Source organism: Sus scrofa, chromosome X, assembly GCF_054392235.1.
Source record: "Sus scrofa isolate SSC_HxYL_T2T_F1_AM1 chromosome X, Sscrofa_HxYL_maternal_Yorkshire_Landrace_v2.0, whole genome shotgun sequence".
Lineage (NCBI taxonomy): Eukaryota > Metazoa > Chordata > Mammalia > Artiodactyla > Suidae > Sus > Sus scrofa.
In genome coordinates, this window is record NC_139401.1 from 21,790,076 (window position 1) to 21,814,611 (window position 24,536).

At 41.1% G+C, this 24,536-nt stretch overlaps 1 protein-coding gene across 1 annotated transcript in view; it reads left to right on the forward strand.

Moving 5' to 3' along the window:
- Positions 1-24,117, forward strand: part of SMS (spermine synthase) — a gene marked incomplete at its 5' end in the record, with an annotated part of 50,809 nt that extends 26,692 nt beyond the window's left edge. The window contains 7 exons of the mRNA XM_085008486.1: positions 2,906-3,081; positions 4,009-4,163; positions 4,600-4,689; positions 14,829-14,943; positions 16,169-16,248; positions 22,076-22,191; positions 23,606-24,117. Coding sequence (XP_084864612.1) covers positions 2,906-3,081; positions 4,009-4,163; positions 4,600-4,689; positions 14,829-14,943; positions 16,169-16,248; positions 22,076-22,191; positions 23,606-23,645 — 772 coding nt within the window. The remainder of the gene's footprint in view (positions 1-2,905; positions 3,082-4,008; positions 4,164-4,599; positions 4,690-14,828; positions 14,944-16,168; positions 16,249-22,075; positions 22,192-23,605) is intronic.
- Between the last annotated feature and the right edge of the window lie 419 nt (positions 24,118-24,536).

Consider the following 24,536-nt stretch of genomic DNA (forward strand, 5'->3'; position numbering starts at 1 on the left):
TGGCATAGGCTGGCAGCTGCAGCTCCGATTCGACCAGTAGCTTGGGAACTTCCATATGCTGTGATTGCGGCCCTAAAAAAGACAAAAAAGAAAATATTGTGTTGGAGTGGAGGAAAGAGCTTTTTACCTGCACCCAAGGCACCATTGACACGACTGAGAATGGGGGCTCTGTTCATTGGGTTTTTGCATAGTTGAGTAATTGCCTATTGCTGGCTGGCTGTCAACCAAGGGGTGGGTCTACCCCTGAAAGCTGTGAGTTGATGTTTGTCATTTTCATCCAGTGTCACAGGTGGCTGGCTCATGTTCTCACCTCATTCTACCCACCACCCATCAGCCAGCTGTGGGAAAGTCTTCCCCCAAGTCTTATTTGCCTGCTCTCAGGGGTTGTCCTGATTGGGCGCCACATTTTACAAGAAAAACCTCTGGTGTGTCTAATTCAGCAGCTGAATTTGTTTGCCTAAAAGAGGAAGTGGTTAAGTCAGGAGAAGTTAGGATTAAATGAGTGTTTATGGGGGATTTGCTTTGTAAATTCAGTGCTTTTTACAGATGTTAGTATTTCCTCATAGAAGCCTTGTTAACCTGTGACAGGTTCAGACTGCTCTCCTTGATCACCTCTTTCTAAGAGTACAAAGATTCATTAGAGCAAGTTAGAGGCAGCCTATCCTAGCATTTTCGGTACTGGGGGTGGGTTTCCTTTGAGCCCCACTGTATTTGCGGACATAGGACTTGTATTCAGTTGTGTGCAGTGAGTTCTGGCTTTCTCTGTCATATAGTGTCCTCTGCTGGTAGTTTCTAGTACACTCACTCTATCTAGAATACTCAGTCTGTACAAAAACAACTGAATGAGAAAATCATCAGTTTGCAGCCACTCAAAATAGTGGTTTAAGCAGGAATCTTCTAGAGCCAGAGCAGTTGGTGAAGGTGTGTTGGGAGATTAGAACCCAGTTTCCCAGAACTGCCCCATACTCTGCCTAGTAATTTCAGAGAGAAAAAAGGTACCTTTGCAGTGGAGGGATGGCATAGGCATCAGCTTCAACCATGTGGTCATGGAATTCCCACTGTGGTGCAGCGGGCTAAGTATCCAGCATTGTCTCTGCAGAGGTGCAGGTTCAATCCCCAGCCCGATGTGGGTTAAGGTTCTGGGTTGCCACAGTTGTGATGTAAGTCACAGCTACAGCTTGTATTGATCCCTGGGCCGGGGAACTTGAATATGCTGTTGGTGTGGCTAAAAAAAAAAAAAACAGAAAGAAAAAAAACCCCACATGGTCATGTTTAGCATTACAAGTAATAGGACAGGCCCACATCTTGTGCCCCTTACATGGTGCTTGTATAAGATGTGCCAACTTTTTTTTTTTGTCTTTTCAGGGCCTCACCTGTGACATATGGAGGTTCCCAGGCTAGGGGTCCAATTGGAGCTACAGCTGCTGGCCTACACCACAGCAACACAGGATCCGAGGTGCATTTGCGACCTACACCACAGCTCACGGCATCACCAGATCCTTAACCCACTGAGCGAGGCCAGGGATCGAACCCGTGTCCTCATGAATGCTAGTCGGGTTCGTTTCTGCTGTGCCGCGACGGGAACTCCAAGATGTGCCAACTTGACTCTAATGAAGAGATCTTCAGGCAAACCTGCTTGAGAGGTTTTCTGAAGAACACCTGGTGTGATCTTGCCTGAGATGTAAATGTCATGAAACACATGGGGAAGGGATGACAATGACAGTGGACCATTTTAAATGAGGTTAAAAAAGGGAAAAAGCAAAATAGGGTGTATGATTCTTCGTGCAAAAGTAGAATAGCTGTGAGGGAGATTAATCGTTGCCGTTACACACTTGAACATGGATTCTGTGTGTGTGGATGATGGTAATGGTATTCCATTCACGTGCAGTTACGTGGATATGCTTGCTAGTAGCTATTTGGTTATGTAGGCAGTCTTAGGAGATTACTGCTGGATTATTTGGGGGTGAAATGGGATGTCTGCAATGGCTGTTTTCTCCAGTTTTTTATTAGGGAAAATTTAAAGCATGCCAGAAAGGTTTTTTTTTTTTTAATTTTTTTTAAATTGCCACTGCCACAGCGTATTGAAGTTGACAAGGCTGGGATTGAATCCAAGCCTCAGCTGTGACCTCCACCACACATGCAGCACTGCGGGATCCTTTAACCCACTCTGTTGGATCAGACATGCACCTTCCCAGTGACCTGAGCTGCTGCAGTGGGATTCTTAACCCACTGCACCACAGCAGGAACTTTTTTTTTTCAGTCTTTTGTCTTTTTAGGGCTGCACCCGCAGCATACGGAGATTCCCAGGTTAGGCTAAGGGTCTTATCAGAGCTACAGTGGCCAGCCTATACCACAGCAACACTGGATCCACACCGAGTCTGAGACCTCTTCCACAGCTCACGGCAACACCAGATCCTTAACCCACTGAGCGAGCCCAGGGATGGAACCTGCAACCTCATGGTTCCCAGTCTGATTCGTTTCTACTGTACCATGATGGAAACTCCAGCAGGAACTTTTTGGAAAAAAAATATTATAGTTGATTTACAGTGTTGTGTCAGTTTATGCTGTATAGCAGTGGCTCAGTCGTACGTATGTATACATTCTTTTTTTTTTTGATGCATTCCATCATGGTCTATATGGTCTATCATGGGAGACTGGATACAGTTCCCTGTGCTGGACCTTATTGTCTATCCATTCTAAATGTAATGCTTTGCATCTTCTGACCCCAAACTCCCTGTAAATTCTTAATCCACAATAGTCTTGAAATTCGCTAGTGGCCTTCTTACTGTCTGCCTGGGGTCATGTGGCTCCTGCACATTTTTGGTTGCAGGTCCTCTTTTAAGGCAGCCTTAGCCTAAGCAGCCTTTCTTGTAAGGTTCATTCCTGATTTCATCTTTTTTTCCAGATTACCACCCATCGTTCGAGGAGGGGCCATCGACAGATACTGGCCCACTGCCGATGGCCGCCTGGTGGAGTACGACATAGATGAGGTGGTATATGATGAAGACTCGCCTTACCAGAACATTAAAATTTTACACTCGAAACAGTTTGGAAATATCCTCATCCTCAGTGGGGATGTTAGTAAGTATTCTCTCCTTACCCCAATTGTGTAACAAAGTGACAATGTGTTAGATTGTGTTTTCCTGACAGATAACCACCATTGGTGGATGTGTCCAGGTTTGTCCTTGGCACAGCTGTTTTTTTTTTTTTAATTTTTTAATTCTTTAAAATATTTACATTGGATTAACCTGTGACTTGTCTGGGCTTTCATGTTGTGTAGTAGGGCCATGAAAACCTTGTCTTGATACTGTTTTCTTAGTGATTACTATTTGGATTTTATTTCAAAAGAAAACATAGTTGCTTATTGAAGAAGTCTTTGTTATGGGAAATTTCAAACCTAGGTAGAGAAAACAGTATGATGAACCCACATGTCCTCAACATTGAGTGTCAACAGTGATCAACTCCTGGCCAGTCTTATTAACCCTAAACTCTGGATCACTTTTCTCCCCCTCATACTGTTTTGTAGCAACTCTGATTTCATAGTTCATCTGGAAACATGTAATTGCTTTTTAATCATATCAGAACCATCTAAAGACTAAATTTTCTTGCCACTGACTAAATTTATATGTATATAATCTATATATATGTAACATATTGGGTGTTAGATGAATAGGGTTAAAGTCTACAATCCCCTCATCCCGCCACAAAAAACCCTCTTTATATTATTGTTGGCAGTTTTTAAAGACTGAAAATGAAAAATTCTGAATTTTCTAGATTCCTGTACTTTTTTTTTTTTTTGTCATGCCCATGGCACATGGAAGTTCCTGGGCTAGGGCTAGGGATCAATCTCATGCCACAGCAGCTGCCCAAGCCACTGCAGTGGCAACGCAGGATCCTTAACCTGCTCTGCCGCAAGAGAACACTCATCAAGCGATTTCTGGTATGGTAAGTCAGGTGGTATGTGGCTTTGGTTAGAGTCACCATTTTGAATCTGTTTCTCCTCCCTAGATTTGGCGGAAAGTGATTTGGCATACACCCGGGCCATCATGGGCAGCGGCAAAGAAGATTACACTGGCAAAGATGTACTGATTCTGGGAGGTGGAGATGGGGGCATATTATGTGAAATAGTCAAACTAAAACCAAAGATGGTCACTATGGTAGAGATATCCTTTGCTGTATAAGAGATGGAGTTTAGTGGGCTGCTGCCTTTTTTTTTTTTTTAAGACCCCAGTTAATGTTATGAGGGAAATGTGTTATAAAGAGTATCTTGAACAAGCATTTCGACTTAGTACCAATAGCCTTTTTATGTAGCCTCCAACAAAGAAGCAGAATTGAGAATTAAAGAGCAAGTGACCTTTGTACCTTGTCTACCGCTCGGAAGTTGCTAAAATGATTTCTTCATTAGAAGAAAATAGAGCTCCTTTTGAGTGTCCTTGGTGCACAAATGGGGTCATTGTCTCATTCATCATTTTTTAAACAGGGTACAAAATTAGTGTTAAAAATGTGATGTTCATCATAACCTTTTTTAAAAGTATTGTATTTCAGAATTCTTGGATACATTGAAATCTAAGGTAAATTTCTCCTTAACCTACTTTGAACATTGACCAAATGGTGATTGACGGATGTAAGAAATACATGAGAAAAACGTGTGGTGACGTCTTAGACAATCTTAAAGGAGACTGCTATCAGGTAATTATGTTTACCAGCTAAAGTTTTTATTAAATCAGCTGATAGGTTGTTGATCAGAAGTGTGTATTCTTAAAACAGCTTTAAGTATAATTGGTTAAAAAGATAAGCAAGAGGATAGATCATACTTTATGGGAGGAAAAATTTTCCTTCTATCCTTCTCGTGCTTGCCTAAGAGCCCCGGAATAAAAGATTAACAAGAGGGAAAATGAGCTCATTAACTCCTGTGTATATGGGAGATACACAGGAAAATGAGTAACTCAGAGAGGTAGGTTTAGAATTGAGGCTTGAATATTATCTTAATACAGAAAGGGGGATCTAGGTGTCTTGAGGGGAGAACAAATGACTTGGGGAAAAAAATGAACAGGGCCCTTAGAAGAACAGAGAAATAGGATGACGGTTTGTGACAAAGGTTATCTGAGTGTGGTGTCAGCCTCTTCTTCTGTGATAAGAGGCCATCTTCCCTGGTTGAATCCCTCAGGGAGGGGATCTGTGACTATTGAGTTGCTTTTGGGGGATCTGTCTTTGGGCAGATAAAGGGTAGTTCAGAGAGAGCCTCCCTGCATTTGCAGTTTTTTAAGTGCCTACCGCTCAAAATACTCAATAGGCCAAAGTGCCATGTTTTGAGGTAGCCTGTTTTCTGCTCTCCTTTATTCTCTTCATGTGAGCTATGTATTTGTATTCAGGAAAGGTATGTACAATAATAAAAACTGTCAACTCCAGACTTTGAATTTAATAACATTAATTCATTCTTAGATAAAAGACGTACCTTTTTATGACCTGGCAACCACCACGTTTTGTCTCATTAGCCTGAGTCTGTCTGTGTCTGGCTCTTTCAGAGGGAATTCAGGTATTTAATTGGAAGGTGTAGATGATTCAAATGTTTGATGTAGGAATAATTGCTTTTTGCGAAGCAAATTAGTTTCTGTCCTGAATTCTACTTGGCTTGTAAGTTGACCAGTCATTACAGTTCGTAGAATACAGTTTGTGTTGTATTTTGAGGGTGTGTATGTTTGGTGCCCATACCTACATTACTTGGTAGAGCAAGATAACTAAGCCAATACCTGCTTTATTTGACCAGAATCCTAAATGTGTATCTCTAGTTTTATAAACAGTTTAGATGAGTGCTTTAATTTGTTAAGTAAATTAGTTTACTCCATGTTCTCTAGTGGGTGTGCATCCAAATTTGATTTCGTGGTATGCTGGTGTTAATTTTTTTAAGCTGTGAGAGGAATTATATCTACATAAAATGCAGTTGTGATAGTTTTATGGGCAAAAGGGAAAGAAAGATAAATGTTTCATGTATATTATTGGAAAGTTCAAAAAGTGAGGGAGGACCCAGCAGTTCCACTCCTGGGTATTTGAAGAAAGTAGAAACACTAGCTCAAAAAGATGGAAACACCCCCATGTTCATTGCAGCATTATTTTTACAATAGCCAAGATAGGGAAGCAGCCTAACTGTCCATCAACAGATGAATGAATAAAGATGTGGTATATATACACAATGGAATGAAACTCAGCCATAAAGAAAAAAAAGAAACCCTGACAGTTGCAACAACATGGATGGACCTTTGCAACAACATGGATGGACCTTGAGGATATTATTTATGCTAAGTGAGATAAGTCAGACGGGGAAAAAATACTGTACTGTATGATTTCACTCATATAGAATCTCAAAACAGTTTTTTGAAGTAAATGAACCAAACCAAATAAAAATATATAGATAGAACAGAATAGTGCTTCCCAGAGAGGAAGGGGAGGGGCGTGAGATGGGTAAAGGGGATCAACTGCATGGTGATGGATGGAAGCCACATAGATAGATAGATAGGTTTTTTGGCCTTGCCCATGGCATGTGGAAGTTCCTGGGCCAGGAATCCAACTTACACCGCAGCAGTGACAACACCAGGTTCTTCACTGCTAGATCACTAGGGAACTCTGGAAGCTAGACTTTTGTGAACATACTGTAGTATACACAGAAGTGTATACACAGTGCTGTACACATGAAAAGAGGAATTTAGGTTCTTCAGAGCATGAGTTTTTACAGTGATCCCAAAATTAACGTTTTTTGCAGATGTTTGCATTGTTAGACCCTTTGCCTGAAGTGTTTTAACATTTAAGCCTCATATCTCTATCACATGGCTGTTGTTCCTATTTTATAAATGAAGACATTAAGTTTACAGAATTTAAGACAATTTATTCAGGTTATAGGGTACGTTTAGGGGAATGTTTCAAATTTATGTCTCCCTGCCTCTTTATGTTGACGTCTCTAAATAGATTAAGGAAAAACCAGAACTGCAATCCCAAACCTCTGCAGTACTGTGGGGTTGTAGACTGTTGTATAGAGACTGGATATGGAGAGAAATGTGAAGATTTACTAACTGCCCTAGTAAACAACTGCTCAACTTGTGAGTCCATCTGAAGGCACAGCACAAAATGCACATAGCTGGTGACATAGACAGTGAGACATTTTACAGAAGGGGAAGTATTTTAAGTGGCTTGGCTCTTGAGGAAGTTTGGTGCCCTAGTGCGTTTGCCTTGCCACCCTCCCGGCTTTCAGGAGTAGAATAGCCACCAGGGGGAGTCTGGAAAATTTTTCCGAGGCTGATAATTTTCTTGGCGCTCTAAAGAGGTGAGGGCTCCTGGTCTGTGGGACAACAGTAGGCAAGCCCATTAGCTGTTACCATTAAAAAAAAAAAAAAAAAAAAGCCTCCTTGCAACTGTTTATCATTTGAAAAACATAATTAGTCCATCAAGCTTTTTTAGAAAGTAGAAAATGTTCCAAAGCACTCCCCATTCCTTTTATAATGATAGAATAATTTTAATGGTAAAATCATTTTGGTAGTACAGAAAGAAAAGTTGAATTCATGATAACTTGGCATAGTTAAAAGATAAAGGCAGGCTAAAACCTTTTCCTTATTTTATTTTACTTTTTTGTTTTTTTAGGGCCTCATTCGTGGCTTATGGAAGTTCCCAGGATAGGGGTCAAATCAGAGATGTAGCTGCCAGCCTATACCACAGCCACAGCAATGCCAGGTCCAAGTCGCATCTGCAGCCTACACCACAGCTCACAGTAATGCCAGATCCTTAACCCACTGAGCAAGGCCAGGGATTGAACCCGTGTCCTTACAGATGCTAGTCGGGTTTGATAACTGCTGAGCCATGACAGGAACTCCTTTTTCCTTACTCTAAATGCAAAAGTTTGACTGGAAATTTAGGATGGGTTGGAAATCCCGTTCAAAATAATGACCAGTTAAACCTAGGAATAAATTTAAGAAGACTGGTATTGAGACTGTTAAGAATTACGTTAATATCTTCCTGAAAGACAGCAGTTGAAGTGTGAAATATGTGGAGAGACAAGTTCTTTCTTAGATGAAAATAACAGTCCCCGAGGGGGTTTTTAGAATTAGAACATATGATTTTGACATTCACTTATAACCATAAATATCTAAGATTAGCTAAGAAAAAATGTAATAATCACAGTGACGGGAGATTGGCCTTCTTAATAATTTAGTGTGAAGTGTGGTGAGCAAATGGAAGTATGATGGCAACACAGAGACTTAACCACACCCAAGTATATGTGTACACACCAAGGTAACATAAGGTCTTGAGGTGTTTTTGGTTTGGAAAAGGAGATTTAGTTAATTTAATGAATATTGACATAATGGGTTGTCTCTCTCAAGAGAACAAAAATAACCCTACAGACCATAGGAAAATTAATTCTGGGTGGCTTAAGCTCTCAATACCAAAACAAATACATTTAGGAAAATGTACAGTACTTCACCTTGGAGTTGGGAAAACTTTTAATGAAAGATAAACTCAGAAACTAATGGTAGCATAATACCAGCAACAGAGCCAAAAGACTGAAAGTACTGGCAACAAACATGGTAAGGGAGTTAATCCCTTTAATAACAGAAAGAGCCCTTACGCAAATCTTTAAAAACTAAAAGGTGTAGTAAAAGAGTAAGAACTGGTGTTGGTAGAACCCAAGTTTGTGTGCCCAGTGCACTGTGAGGCCAAACTAACCAAAATGGAATTCAGGGTGGCGAATACTTCATTGCAAAGGGCAAGCAAAGAGAACAGGCAGTTGATACTCTTAAAACCCAACCTCCCTGATGATTTTTGGAGAGGTGTTTTTATAGGCAAAATTTGGGGACAGGGAGCTACAGGGTGTGAAACCCTCCTCTAATTGGTTAGTAATGAGGTAGCAGGATGCTATTTTGGGAATGTTAGTCATCAGCCTTCTGTTTCCATCCAGTCTGGATTCCACGTGCTTATGCTCAGCCTGAGGTTAACCTCCTGTACGTGTATCAGGTTGTTAGGCTGAGAGACACAGAAGGGCTTTTTTTCCTAAGAAGGCCCTGCAGAGCCCTGCTCACTTTTATTCCCCTCCTTAATACTTCTCAGTATTGATGGGAATAGGTGTGGGACAAGAAAGGAAGTACGGTTTTGGATAGAGAGGTTAATTTAAACTAAATTTGGTAGAGGGACCCAGCCTTTGGTTAGTGGGGACTTCAGTTTGATTTTCCACTCCTGTTTGGACCTTCTCCAAATCTTTGAGGAAACGGGGTGATGTCCACCCTGGCTACTTTCTACCGAAACGGGGCAAAGTCCTGCCTTAACTTGAGGAACGGACACTGAGTTGGAATAGGCTCAGAGGTGTGCTGATGGGGAAACATTTTATAGACTATCTGTTTTGTTAATTATACCGAGTGGTAACCCAAGCACCGTGTATGTGCTTTTAGTAGTAGACTTAAAGCAAGAAATGAACTGTCCTGTAGGAGTAGTTATACCCTGACAACTTCACTAGGAAATTTTCCTTTTATCCTGAACATTGGGGGCAAGCAGTGTTCGGTTAACACAGGAGCTTTCAGTTTTGATAGGGCCTGGTTACAGGTTGTGGGACATCTGATCTTCATCTAAAGACATATCTGAAGTTCCTGACAGCAGTCTAAGCTACAGAAACAAACTCTCTCTTGAATAATTCAGTTAAACTTTATAATTAGGTAACAACAGAGAACTATCTGGGAAGTGAGTCTGAGGCAGTAAATATAGACCTCAACAGAACTAGAATTTAGTATTGAAACAATCTTTTTCTCTCTAATATTAGCTCCATTTTTAACAAAATATAGCCAAATTGAGAATTTGTTTGAAAAAGTCTGATTTTAATAAACTTGGCCCGATTATTTTCATTAGTGTAATTGATCATACGGACTCCTTTAAGTTAGGTGTTGCAACTTTTCATAAGGAATCCCAGACTGAACTGTGGAAAAGCCTTTCAAGGCCAGGAAAGCCATGCCAAGGGCTTGCCGCAGATTCCACTTGACGTATCTATAGATTTGGGTGACTTCCCCTCTTCTAGATGTCTCCAAAATAAGGTTCTTGCACTTGTCTGGAGGTGACCTTCCTTGACTTGATAAGGCTACTGGGAAATCTGAGTTTCCGATTTCTGGAGGGCTCAGGTAGAGAAAAAAAAAAAATGAATGTTTCAATTCTACTTGCAGCAATTTGGTAAATTAACACTTCTATATGCCATAATTAGCTTGAGGGAAAGGGTTTCCTTATATCTGGAAAACACAGATTAAAACCACTAATATTTTTTAAAATTTTATTTTGCTTTTTAGGGCTGTACCTGTGGCATTTGGAAGTTCCCAGGCTACGACGAAGCGGAGCAGCAGCTGCTGGCCTACACCACAGCCACAGCAACGTGGGATCTGAGCCTTGTCTGTGACCTACACCACAGCTCATGGCAACACCGGGTCCTTAACCCACTGAGCGAGGCCAGGGATCGAACTTGCATCCTCGTGGATACTAGTCAGATTCGTTTCCACTGCTCCAGAGCAGGAACTCCCTAAAAACCACCAATATTTTAGACAAAACCCATAAAAATAACAATATTCACCAGTTAACTCAGTAATCCTTTCAGTTACCAGTTTTTATGAAGCCAGCCAGCAGGTTTTTCTGTTAGGATTCTTGAATTGCTTACCCAGTTCAGGGATATGATCTGGAATTTTCTAAGAGATTTATACATGTAAAAAAGTCCTTCTTGAAGATGAAGCGCTTTCGCAAAAACATGAGAAAAAAACTGTGAGTGACAAAACTTAAAAGATACAGTTAAGCAACTGAGCCCAATGTAATTGACAGAAAACTTGGTTATAATAACTAGACTTATGACTAACATTTTATCACGACACACTAGAGTTATAGACATTCTGTATCATTTTTAAAATATCTCTAATAGCAACATTTTCCCATAAAGTATGACCCGAGAAGGCTTATCACTCATTGGGCAATGCTTCCCCTGTATAATTTAACCTACCGAATTGTCCTAGTTAATATAATCTCTGAGACGCCTCAGAGTTGCTCTGTTGTATTCCAAAGTGAGCTGAAGATCAAAGGAACTTAAATTAGAATTTTATGTTTGGGAATTTTATCGAAAATATTAAAAGTTTCAGAACACCTGGTGAAGTAAGGTCATAGGTTACTGTGAAACAGTACCCTTTCACCTGACCTAAGGGACAGTAAAAGATGTCAAGGGCAGATGCAAAAAGTTACACCTGGAGCTCTCAAAAGACAACCTCACAGTCTATTATCAAAGCAGTTCAGCACTTGAAGAAAACTTTGTTTCCCAGCAGAGGGAGAAAACCAAAGTCCAACTTTGAATCAGCCTTTTTTTTTTCCGGTCATCCCTGTGACATGTGGAGGTTCCCAGGCCAGGGATTGAACTGGAGCCACAGCACCAACCCAAGCTGCTGCAGTGACAATGCCAGAAGAATTTGGTGCAGTGGGTTAAGGATCTGGCATTGTCACTGCAGTGGCCAAGGTCGCTGCTGTGGCACAGATTTGATCCCTGGCGGGAGAACTTCCATCTGACACTGGTGTGGCCAAAAAAAAAAAAAGTTGGGGCAGGGAAATGGGATCATTTTTATGCTATGGTATCAAAGTGAGCCTTTTGGAAACGGTTTGGCTGTTATCTTGGGTGTGTGCATGACGTCTCAGTACAAGTCTCAAACTTCTTCTCTTTGTAGTTTTGACCCTTATTAAGGAGGTCTTGCTAACTTGAATGCTGATTCAAGTTCACCTGGAAGTGAGGCATGTGAATGTGAGTGACGTGTATGACTATTGTTTATTATTACTGTTTTAAACTGAATTGGGGAGTTCCTGTCGTGGCGCAGTGGTTAACGAATCCGACTAGGAACCATGAGGTTGCGGGTTCGGTCCCTGCCCTTGCTCAGTGGGCTAACGATCCGGCGTTGCCGTGAGCTGTGGTGTAGGTTGCAGACGCGGCTCGGATCCCGCGTTGCTGTGGCTCTGGCGTAGGCCGGTGGCTACAGCTCAGATTCAACCCCTAGCCTGGGAACCTCCATATGCCGCGGGAGCGGCCCAAGAAATAGCAACAACAACAACAAGACAAAAAGACAAAAAAAAAAAAAACAAAAAAAAAACAACTGAATTGGCTCTTTAGAAACTGAAAAATGGCCATGATGGGGCTCTCCTGACTTCCCAAACTGGTTTTTGCAGGTGCAGTTAGAAGCTAGCTAGCTTTCTAGAAGAAAAGGGCATTTCTCTCCCTGTGCTTTGAAGATGAAAGTGATCTACCTGGGCTCTTAGGAACTCAAATCATCTATGATCCCTGAGGCTGGAGGGGAAAGAGGCCTTTTAAACTTGAGCAGGAAAACTCTGAGGATCCCGGTGTCTATATAGATGTGTGTCTAGGTGTACCTTGTAAATAGGAAGTGTCTCAGCCTCCAAATGGCATTGCCAAGATGGGTTTATGGGAGAGCCCTATTTAACTGGCTTAAAAGAAATTAAGCACTAAGATAAAATTCTCAGAAATAGAAAAAAAATTGGTCAAAATGAATCTCAGGTTCATGTGATATGGGCAGTATTCACTATTAAATTAATAGCTGGTATTAAAGCTAGTCTAAGTTTGTTGGTTTGATGAATATAGACACATCTTTTTTTTTTTTTTCTTTTTGCCTTTTCGGCTGCACCCATGACAACACTGAATTCTTAACCCTGTGTCACAAGAGAACTCCCCTGTCCCTTTTATAATCTTTAGCCTTCTGGTTCCACGTGCTTGTGCTCAGCCAGAAGTCACCATCCTCCACCTGGGTGGGGGCCTTCCTTCAGTTTCAATGGCGTTGCTCAGTTTCACCCTCCCTCTTTTCTTTGATACTCCTCAGACTCCCCCCTCTTTTCTTTGATACGTCTCAGGGGAACAGGTGTGGGACAAGAAAGGGAATAAAGGTTTGGCTAGAGAGGTTAATCAAACTCGCTAGATGCGCTCAGCTTTATGGGGACTCGGTTTCACTGGTACTTCTCAGAAGTTGAAGGTCAAATAGCCTGCACACCTACAGCAAGATGCTCACCTCTGTTGGTGGCTGTGATGTTCTTAATGAAAAATCAGCAAAGGACTTGACAAAGTCCAGGAACAGGGACAACATCCAGTACTGAGAAGCATGCAAGGACACAGGTGCTCACATGCACTGCTGATCGGAGCAAGGGCTGCCTTCAAAACTAAAAATGAAAGTCCACATGCCTTTTGTCTTGGCAACCCGATGTTTGAGTCACCTATAAAAGGAGGTTTACCGTGGCTGTGTTTGTAGAGACCAAGGCTTGAAGATGTTAAGAGTTCAGCATTCTTAGTGGACTGATAACATTTTTAAGAAACATCAGTACCTGTAGTGGTGCTAGGTGAAAGTTTCCAAGTTGATGTGTGCGATCCTGGTTTTAAAAAAGACAACAAGCATTTGTGTTTCTGTGTGGGTAAGTGCTCACAAGACTCTATCTAAGCACAGGGGAAAATGGAACATATAAAGCAGGATTGATAATGTGAATTGAAGGCAGCTGGGATGTTTGTGCTTTCTCGATCTTTTTTGGTTGCACTTGATACATTCAATGAAGGAAGTTATAAAACAGGATGGTGAGTTCCCGTTGTGGCTCAGCAGTTAATGAACCCGACTAGCATCCATGAGGACTCGGGTTCTATCCCTGTCCTCAGTGGGTTGAGGATCTGGCGTTGTTGTGAGTTGTGGTGTAGGTCACAGACACAGCTCGGATCCTGTATTGCTGTGGCTGTGGCGTAGGCTGGTGGCTATAGCTCGAACTGGACCCCTACTAGCTAGGAGGTTCCAAGGCTAGGGGTCAAATGAGAGCTGGCACTGCCAACGTACACCACAGCTACAGCTACGCCAGATCTGAACCACATCTGTGACCTACACCACAGCTCACAGCAACTCCAGATCCTCAACCTACTGAGCGAGGCCAGGGATCGAACCCACAACCTCATGTTCCTAGTTGGATTCGTTTCCACTGCGCCACGACGGGAACTCTACATGTCAAATTTTTTTTTTTTTACACGAACATGTCTTTTAATTTTTTTCTAGTTATAAAATACAAGAATAACTTCTTTCCAGGGAGTCATCTACAGCTAGATGGGTCTCCAGCATATAGCTTCAGTACTTTGGAGATACGGCAAACCCCAAACTTAACCTCCTGTATCTACTGTAAAGGAACTGTATGAGAATTCCAGCTCTTACTTGCTATACTCTGCTCCGTAATAACTCTGTGATTGTGGGAGCTGGTGTATACTACATGGCTTTATTAGCAGCGGTACTTGAAGGGTTAGACGAAATTGAAAAACTGTAGGTTAATAGTTTGAGGTAGGATGGAAAAATATCTATTAAAGTTTTTAGAAAGTAAAAAAAAAATCAGTAGACAGCAGAGTTATTCAGTGCTTAGTATAAAAGAAAAAAGAATAAAATAAATAACAATAAGAGAAGCCATAATAGATTAAAGTATAAACTGGGTTTTTAGGTCTAGGTATACTTCTTGGCCCGGTTTCTTACTGGGTACCTTTGAGTAAGCTTGATGACCTTTTTTGTTCATTTCTCCATTTGTAAAGTGGGGGTGCCCCTGTGCCTGGGGCAGAGTTGTGTAGGTTAGATGAGCAGGCATGTGAAGTGCACGGTAAGCCCTGGATTTAGCTCTCAGCAGGCTTGGGTGGAAGTCAGGGTTGTTCATTTGGCAGGTGCTGTGGATCTCAGGCCCCTTGTGCCTGCCTGTCCCCCTTCCTTGTACAAGTGTTGAATTACTTCCATGTGTGTTGGTTTACCCACATCTATTCGTGTTCCCTCTGGAAGGTTCTAATAGAAGACTGCATTCCAGTACTGAAGAGGTACGCCAAAGAAGGGAGAGAGTTTGATTATGTGATTAATGATTTGACAGCCGTTCCAATCTCCACATCTCCGGAAGAAGGTAGATTCTGTTTTCTGTTTTTAACCAATGTACTTGATCATGGAATTTATTTTCTTGGCACTAGGTGAGAGTGAAAGATCTTAAGAGCTTCTTTAGGAGGAGTTCCCGTCGTGGCACAGCGGAAACGAATCTGACTAGCATCCATGAGGATGCAGGTTCCATCCCTGGGGAACTTCCCTATGCTGCAGGTGCAGCCCTAAAAAGAAAAAGAAAAAAAAGACTGTCTAGTGAAGTTCCTTCATTTATTAAAAGTAGTTAAATTGAGGGGTGCCCGTTGTGGTGCAGCAGAAATGAATCCAACCAGGAACCTTGGCGGTCCCTGGTTGCTGTGAGCTGTGGTGTGGGTTACAGACTCGGCTTGGATCCTGCACTGCTGTGGCTGTGGCATAGGCCAGCAGCTGTAGCTCTGATGAGACCCCTAGCCGGGGAACCTCCATATGCCTCTGGTATGGCCCTAAAAAGCCAAAAAGGCAGGAAAAAAAAAAGAAGTTAAACTGAGGCTCATGGTGGAAAGATGGCTGGATTTGGCTTTGGTCAAACCCTGTTCTGTCACTAAATGAGCAAAATTAACTCTTTTGAAACACACATGAAATAAAATGACTCGTAATCATACCATTGAGACATTAGCATGTTTGCTAATTTATTTACATGATGTAGTTTTTTTTTTTTTTTTAAACCTGTGCCACGATAACATGGTGACCTTTCTAAGCAATACCACAGGCAATCTCCCTTCTCAGACCACATACTTGAAATCACTGCTAGCTTAGGATTTCAGTGGTAATGTTTTTTCAATTACCTCTTCCTCCTGGTGGATTTCCAGGCTGGGTTCCCACATGAAGACCCTTGCTGACCGTCTTGGTTTCTCCCTTGGGATGTTGCTTTCCCCCTTACTTAAAGCTCTTATCTTTCAGATTTCAAGCACTGCCTTTGGTTCAAATCTTCATGGGTATTGTGAGAGCAGTGCTACCACATACGTGCACATTTGCTCTTGATTTGGTTTGTATATGTGTGTATGTGCATGTGTGTGTAAGACACAAAATAGATGACCATATATTACTATTCACAAATAAGCCCTGGAATATTGAGCCTTAAGCTCATGGCTATTTCTTTTCTTTTCTTTTTTTTTTTTTGTGGTATCATTGAATATTAATGTGAATATTTGACTTCAGATGATTCTGATGCATGTAATCCCATATTTATAAAACTTATTTTTTTTAACATCCAGATTCCACGTGGGAGTTTCTCAGACTGATTCTTGACCTCTCAATGAAAGTATTGAAACAGGATGGAAAATATTTTACACAGGTATAGGCTACTTAGCTGTTTTTTTTTCCCCAAAAAACTCTCAATAAGAATTTTATATTTTGTGCTTCAAACAACCAAAATACCTAGAGAGATACTGACATAAAGACTAATGGTAGCATTAACTATGTAGTTACTTGTAAAATTAAGACTTAATGAAGGTTAGGATGAGTATAGGATGTAATGGCTAAGCACTCTGACAATGTAGGAATGGTACAAGGACCAAAAATTATGGCAAGTGAGGGCGAGTGGACAAGCATGTGCAGGATCTTGGATGTATTTTCAGTAATAAATATGGGCAGTGATGGTATTAATATCACTATTCTGAGGTAATATTTGTAATGTGGCATAAAGCATTTGAGCAGTTAGGCAGATTAATTCTATCATGCCCAGCATTCTCAGTATAAAAGAAAGTAGTTGAAGGTGTAATATAGAAGTAGATAAATAAAGCCTCAACTGTACTGAAAAAAAGAATTTTATATGTTGAAATTTGAATGTGTTTTCTTGAAACTTAAATCTGTTAAGGATAGAACGGCATAATTAGATTATGTTCTCTCAAACAGTAAGTTTGTACATAGCTGACCCGTCATCTTTAGGAAATTCTGCTGTTGGGGAGTTCTGTTGTGTCCTGTTACCAAAACTGTTAGCAAATTTGGGTTTGGCTGTAGTATGAGCTGCTGCCACCAGATGGAGACACAGACCATGATTTTTTTTTCCCCCCTCTTCATTGTCTGGGAGGTTTCTTAACACAGTGTAAGATTTTTTTTTTTTTTTTTTATTGTGTAACATAGGAAAAAATAATTTAAGTCAATACATTTTTAAGGAATTTCACATGTTCTAATTCTTCCACTGCCAGTCACTGTAGTTTCTCCATTGTTTTAAGTCATAATCCTCAAGACAGCCCTTTCAAGCAGAATTCTTGTTCAATCCACAGTTGTCATGTCAGGCAGTCCACAGTTCTGTTAGTTAAGCTTCTTTGATCTACAGTGGAACATGGACACACTTGAAAATTCCCCACCTGTAATCTTTGGGATTCTAGGGTATTCTTAGTGGAAAAGCCATCAACATAAATTTCAGAAAACTGCTTTGGCTGTAGTATGAGCTGCTGCCACGAGATGGAAGCAAATTGTGTTTTCCTCATTTTCTAGAAAGCTTGAAGTTAGTATTTTTGACCCTTAACATTTTGAGAATGACAGCAAAAGCAGCTAATTGACCATCAATGTCTTGGTACAAAAATCTCTTGATTCACAAGCAGAAGATAAACACTTAGCATTGTACTCTGGTCCCTGTAATTTTTGAGTATTTTCAGGAGAATTCTACCTCCCCCTCAACTCCCCCCCCCCAAGTATTAGTATATTTAAATGTCAAGAACTGCTAGAAAGGTCCAAACTTTATTCTCCCCCAGGATGAAATTAACACCCTGCCCCTGGGAGGCATTTTTAATGCAGGCCACAGTTTGTGAGACATTTGAGATCAGAGAGTCAAAATGCCCAGGACAACTTGATTTAGTTTCCAGCCCATTTTGTTTGCTTTCTTCTCTGCCTGTATGCAAGACCCCCACATGTGGCCATTTCCTACCTCGCCCTTGGTGAAGTATGAAGCTTTAAGGGGAACAGACAACTGTCTGTGAGGGGACTTTTTTTTTTTTTTAAACAACTGATGTTTAAGAATGATTTTTTAAAAACACATTTTAGAATTGACTTTTTAAAAGCCAGGGGTCTGTAAACCACAGGCCAGTTTGCACCTACTGCCTGTTTTTGCTATTTTCTTGGCACACAGCCATGCCTGTTCAGTAGTGTGTCTGTGGCTACTTTAGGGCTCCATCTGCAGTATGGGGTACTCATGATGAAGACTGCATGATCTGCAAAGCCTGAAGTATTGCCTGTCTGGCCCTTGACAGAAGTTTGCTGACCACTGGTTTATAGGAACTCTGTAAAAGTGGGCTTATTCTTGTAAAAGCAACCCAAATTCAGTGAGTTGGGTTTTTCATGAGTGACTATTTCTTAAGCAGAACATGTATTGATAGAATTTGGTTCTTTCTATGTTTCTGCACGTAGAAATCTCAGGGAGCTTAATTAAGTTAGGGAAGAATGTGAGGCTCTGGCATCTTTAACCAAAAGAGACTGAAAACAGTTTGGATCTACTGCAGACTAGTCAGTTAATAGTAGACAACAGGTGCAGTCAGGAACCAAGTGTGACTATTTTCTTTTGTTGTGAATATTTGCCTGGTTGACTTGACTGCATTCTTGGAGAACTGCTTTCTAAGTATAGACAACTAAAAGAAATGCTTATTCGACTGATCATCACCACCCATTCATAAATAGTGATCATCAGGCCTTGGCCAATTGCTTCTGCCAACCAGCTTTTACTAAACATGGCATTAAATACGCAAAGCTGTGCTGATTTCTAAGAATTGTCCAAAAGATGTATTAGAACGTTTTTCCCAACCCTGTGTTCATTACAGTTGGAACCTCAAGGTGATCTCATTTTATGATACCCAGGAATCCTGCAGTATGTTGGGTAGTTGTGTGTGCCATGTGGACCAAATGGATATAGGTTTTGAAGAAGCAGTAGTTGAGTTTGACTTGGCAACTTGAGTTTGAGTTGACGTCATTGCCACAGTGTAGTACTTTGCTTAACTGCCAGGTGGTATGCTTAGGAGAAGCCCTTGATACACACCCACCCCCCCTTCCTCTAGCCAGTAGCTTAGAGAATGGAGTAAAGTTAAACAGGAGATGAAAATGTTGTTGAGCCTATTACTGGGTGACTAACAAAAGCTAAATGCTCCTGTCTAAAATTGCTCATATCACAATGGCAAGTTCATGATGTCACTAGTGTCACTTGGCTAGAAGACAGCCTTGTCATTGGGCTCCAGACTTGGGGAAAGTGTCCGGGAGTGTATGGGAACTGAGCTACCAGTCAGGCAGGCCAGAGAAATTTGAATCCGGAGAACTGGTTTTGTGAGACTAGGAGGTAGGTCCTGGGACTTGACCTCGCTCCCTTTTTTACTCCACTCCCCATTAAAAAAAAATTTAGGTCCTTTGAATAAAAAAAAAAATGTGTGTGATATTCATGTAAGTTATGATTAAAAAAATACAACCCCCCTCGACCCTCACAGTCTGACCTGGATGTTACTAGTACCATTGACTCTGTATTCCTCCCTCATCCCTTCTCACCTTCTGGAAGTAAACCATCTTTAGTATTTTGGGGTTTTTTTTTTTTCTATTGTGCTTTTCTTTATAGATGTTACACATGTGTGTGATATCCTAAATCATCATATTTAGTTTTGCTTGACTTTGGACTTGATAAAAATGATGTCATTAGGGTTGTTTTCTTAGGTTACAGAAATGACACAAGCTCTTTAAAAGATAGAAACAATACTGAAATCTATGGAGTAAAAAAAGCCAGTGTTAGCTCCTAGCCCCACAGTTAACATGGAGCAAGGAGAACCTTCTAGAACAGAAGCCACTGTATTCCCCCCCCCCACACACACACCGCCTGGCCACATTATTCTTTTATTCCTATCCTTGATAGGTACTTAATTCTTCGCTCTTAGATTTTTCTGCATCTCCCACGTGTCTTAAAAAATGAACAATGTAGTTCCATTTAAAATACACAGAAAAGTGAAATATGTTACTTCTTTTGGGTGGGTATTGCTTTGCGGTTTTTTTCTTTTTTCTTTTGTAAAATGCTTTTTGATAATATTTGGGAAGAACAATTTGAAACTATCTTATTTCCTCACCACATTGTTTGTAAGGAGGTCTTCCCATATACCCTCTATAAAGAGAGAATGTGGTGTCATTTTTAAGATGGCAAGGAAAACTTTGAACTGTGAACCTTGGTGGCATTTCTATTCTATAGCTTCCCCAGTAGTGAGGTGTTCTAAAAACAACCAGGCAGTGTTTTCTATTTGTGAATCTTAAATTACACATGTGGTGTTTATATACTCTCATGATGAACTTGATGTTGAAACCAAATTATATGCTGGTGAAGGGCACTTTGGCCAAATCCCACTGCAGGACCCTAGATGATGGGTTACTAAACAGGCTGGCACTGAAGGATGACGACATGCTGAGCGAATGTGCTAGGTTAAAACTGCCAAGGCCAGCTCTCGGAATAGTCCTGTCAACCCACTTGGCCATGGCTGGCTAGTTGGTTGGCTTTGAAATGTCATCCTCAGGAATGCTTACGTCACAGGCTGCTTTATTTGTGAATCCTTTTCATCTTATATTGGACTTACAGTGCTATTTTGAGACAAATTGATGGTGAAGTTCTTAAGGACGGAATCAGCACATATATTCAATAGTCATTCAAATGTTAAGAACTTCAGAGTGGCAGTTACCCTGTGGTGCAGCAGATGAAGTCTCCGGTGTTGGCACTGCAATGGCTCAGGTTGCTGCTATGGCACAGGTTTGATCCCTGGCCTAGAAACATCCATATGCTGTGTGGGTACAACCAAAAACCAAACACCCTCAGAGGTTAAAAGTAATTAGGTTAGTATTAAATACCTATTTTGTTTTCTAAATACACAATGAAAAGCCCTTAGGGGAGAACTGCTCAAATGATAACTCTACCCTAGACCTATTGAATGAAATTTGAACAAGGCTCCCTATGATTCATAGGCACATTGAAGATTGAGATCCACTGCTCTAGAATTAGGCAGGTACTGTTCCTATATTCATTCAGTAGCTCTGTGTCTTGACCAGCATCGCTGATGCTCTTCACCCCCCTCAGTGGTCACAGAGTGGCTGCTGCAGCTCCACACATCACATCTAAGTTATAGGCTAGAAGAAAGCTGAAGAAACCTGTTCACTCTGTTTCTGATTGTCCAGAATCAAGTATCACTTATAGTGGAATATAAAAAGTAATACAAATGAAAGCTATATAGAAAACAAACAGACTTACAGACTTAGAACATAAACTTGTTATTAAAGGGGGGGAGAAGGTGGCAGCGAGGATAAATTAGGAGTATAGGATTAATAGATACGAGCTACTGTATGTGAAATAGATAGCAATGACCTACTATTTAGCACAGGGAACTATGTTCAATATTTGTAATGAAAATCTGAAAAGATATTTATGTAGTTGAATTACTTTGCTGTACAGCTGAAAATAACACAACATTGTACATCAATTATACTTCAACAATAAAAAGAACAAATTAAAAAAACTTTGCCACCAGACTTCAACTATATTTCATTGACTACCTCCAGCTTTTGGGGAGGCAAAAAAGTGGTGGCAAGAAATGGAGTAAAGTTAGAACAAGGAAGTCCAGAGAAAATTTTGAAGAGTAGAATTGGGGAATATCCTTAGTGTATGTATGCTGAATAGACTTCAGTTCTCTTACGCCTTAAAATAAATGACAGATTTTGGGGCGAGCACAGGGGTTGAATATAGTTCTTAGACTCTTCAACATCTAAGTTTTTAAAAAATCTTAGACTCTTAGGAGGGTTGTTGTTCAAGCCATTCTGGAAGTGAACAGCATTGTCTTTTCCATTCTTCGTTCCCAACACAGTGGTGACTATTGGGAAAACTTACTTTGAACAGGTGATGTGTATGAATCTTTGCCAGTTGCATGGTGTTGATATAATGATTGTGTCACTAATGAGGAATTGGTCTCACTGCTTTGTATTGCTTCATACGCTAATAATTGGAAATTGCTTGGTAAATGAGGTAGAAGGATAATGAGCTAATGAGTCTATAAATAGAACTCAATGTCATTTGTGAATGTACAGAAGCCTTATTTTCAGAGAGGAAGTTTTATCTCATTTATTAGAGACCCTAGGTAGGACCTAAGAATCCTATTGTTGCTTTTCTCTCTTTGATTTAGGGGAACTGTGTCAATTTGACGGAGGCCCTGTCACTCTATGAAGAACAGCTGGGGCGCCTGTATTGTCCTGTGGAATTCTCGAAGGAGATCGTCTGTGTCCCTTCATACTTGGAATTATATCCTTTGACCATATCATTGTGTTGCCAAATCAGAACCCCCATGTAAATCACAAGCCTGTTTAACATTTTAACAGCATTTGGTCTGTAGTATATATGAGGCCCTGGTTTTCAGACTTGGCTGCACATTGTAATCCCCTGGGAGATTTAAAAAAAAACACCAATTCCTGGGTCCCACCCTCAGATGCTGGGGTGTGGCTTGCCACAGCTTTCCAGGTGCTTTTAATGATCTGGCCCCACTGGTTCTTGCAAGCAGTCGCCAGAGCTGTGGCATCATCTGGAAACTAGTTAGATGTGTGGATTCTCAAGCCTCACCGTGGTCTGTTGCCCACCCAGAAACCCCAGCGGGTGGGGCCCAGTAACTTGTCTTAACCAGCCCGCCAGGGGGTTGCAGTGCACATGAAGGCTTCGGCCACTCTAGTCTAGAACCCACTCCAGCTGGAGCAGGCTGACTGAAGCAGCCCATTCTACTTTTATATTGAAACTGTCCTACTTTAATACTGGTTTCTGCACTTCATTCTAATTTGTAGTAGAGACAGAGCTAAAAATAATGCCGGGCATCAAAAAGTTAATGTTGGTGTTCTCCATTAGTTCCACTTGGCAAAGTTGGTCCAGACAAATAAGAAGAGAACCCGGAGAAACACCAAATGAGAGCATTGTCATTGGAAATTTAGAGTGTATATCCTCCTCCTACAAAGCAGACTCTAGTCTGTGGGCAAGAGCTTCCTTAGTGGGGGTGGCAGCGTCCAGCTTCTGTGACTGCTGCTGGTCTGCGGTATGGCCCTGGCCTGTGACCCTGGGCGGGCTCTGACAGAGCCGTGACCGCAAAAATCCTCTGTGTTTGCCAGGCGGCCCAGGATACTTGTGACATCTCTCCCCCATCTTGATGTGGGTCCCTCTCCAGAGCCCTGGTCTGGTCAGGTCTTTGTCTCCATGTTGAAAGACTTTGGAAAGCACTTGATGTCTGGGGAAAAGGCGTCCAGCCTCTGGCTCTCCTCTGCTTCCTCTTCCTCCCCATCCTTCCGCTTTCTCCTGCTTCTCTTCCCACTCCCTGTCCTTCTCCCACCTCTCCCCACTCCGCCTCTTCTTCCCTCTTGTCTTCCTCCTGCCCACCCTTACTTTGCATATTCATTCCCTAAAACATTATAGAGTCCTTGGAAGCAGAAGTGTTACCAGAGAGAATCTTTGTGTCCCTTTAACCTTTTCTCTGCTCACCCCTCCCGCACCTGTCACAGGTGTTGGGCATCCAGGCTGCAAAGTGGCCTTGTTTAAGAGGCCTTTATTCTCATTACCACAGTGCTGTAAGCTCTGAAGCTTTCATCCATCTTCCAATTTGTAGGCCCAGTAAACACATTTTAAGTGATGCCTGCTCTTCGTTGAATTACCTGCTCTTATTCCTTGACTCCCTGTCCAGGTGGGTATTTTACACTGTTTGGAAGAAAGCTAAACCTTGAAAATCAGTTTCCCCAATCACGTGTGCTGCAAATAGCCTTCCTGACCTTCATATGCTGTACATGACATCGAAACGAGTCAGGCAATTGATTGTGAATTCCTTCAAGTTTCCTTTTTTAATTTTTTTTAATTTAAAAATCGAATGGAAAATGTATATTTTGATGAGCTAGGGTGTTTTTTTTTTTTTTTTTTGAAAGTCAGCTGAAGGATGATTAGACAGCACAGTGAAGGCTGCTAAATGCACTGAACCCCTAGAATGTGATTTTTTTTTTCTTTGTGGGCTTTTTTGTTCTTGTTTTGGTAGACTTTGAATTTGGTTGTTTGGAGGAATGAACATTGTTTTCTTCTGGAGGGATGTTCTTAAGGGAGTTTATTTCACCCCCAAATTGACATAGATATTAAAATTTGGTGCTTATAAGGAAAGACTTAAAAAAAATGAATAGCATTGCTTCGATTAAAATTGCAAATGAGAAATTTCATGTGTCTGTTGTTTTATTTCAGCCAGGTCCCTTCTTTCTCATTTCTGATCTTTCAGAACAAAAGTGTCTCTCCTTGGTCTTTTTTTAGTTCTATCACTCGATGCCATTTATCTCTTTATAATAGAATGACCTTAGGGCCTTTTTTGAACAGTAGTAATGACTTCATTTACCACTGTGGTAAATGATACACAACCTATTACATTCGCCAGTTCTTCATTATAAAATTGACCTGAGGATAGAAAAAGATTTGGCCTTACTGTAAAGTTGAAAGTCAAAAGCTTATTTTTATGCCCACTCTTATCGGCGTATTAGATGTGAAAAGATGGCTTTGGATTGCTGCTGTGAAATTTTTTTGAGAAGTGTTTGAGAGGCCTACAACCACAAGAGCAACCTTAACTCACCTAAGGAGATGTG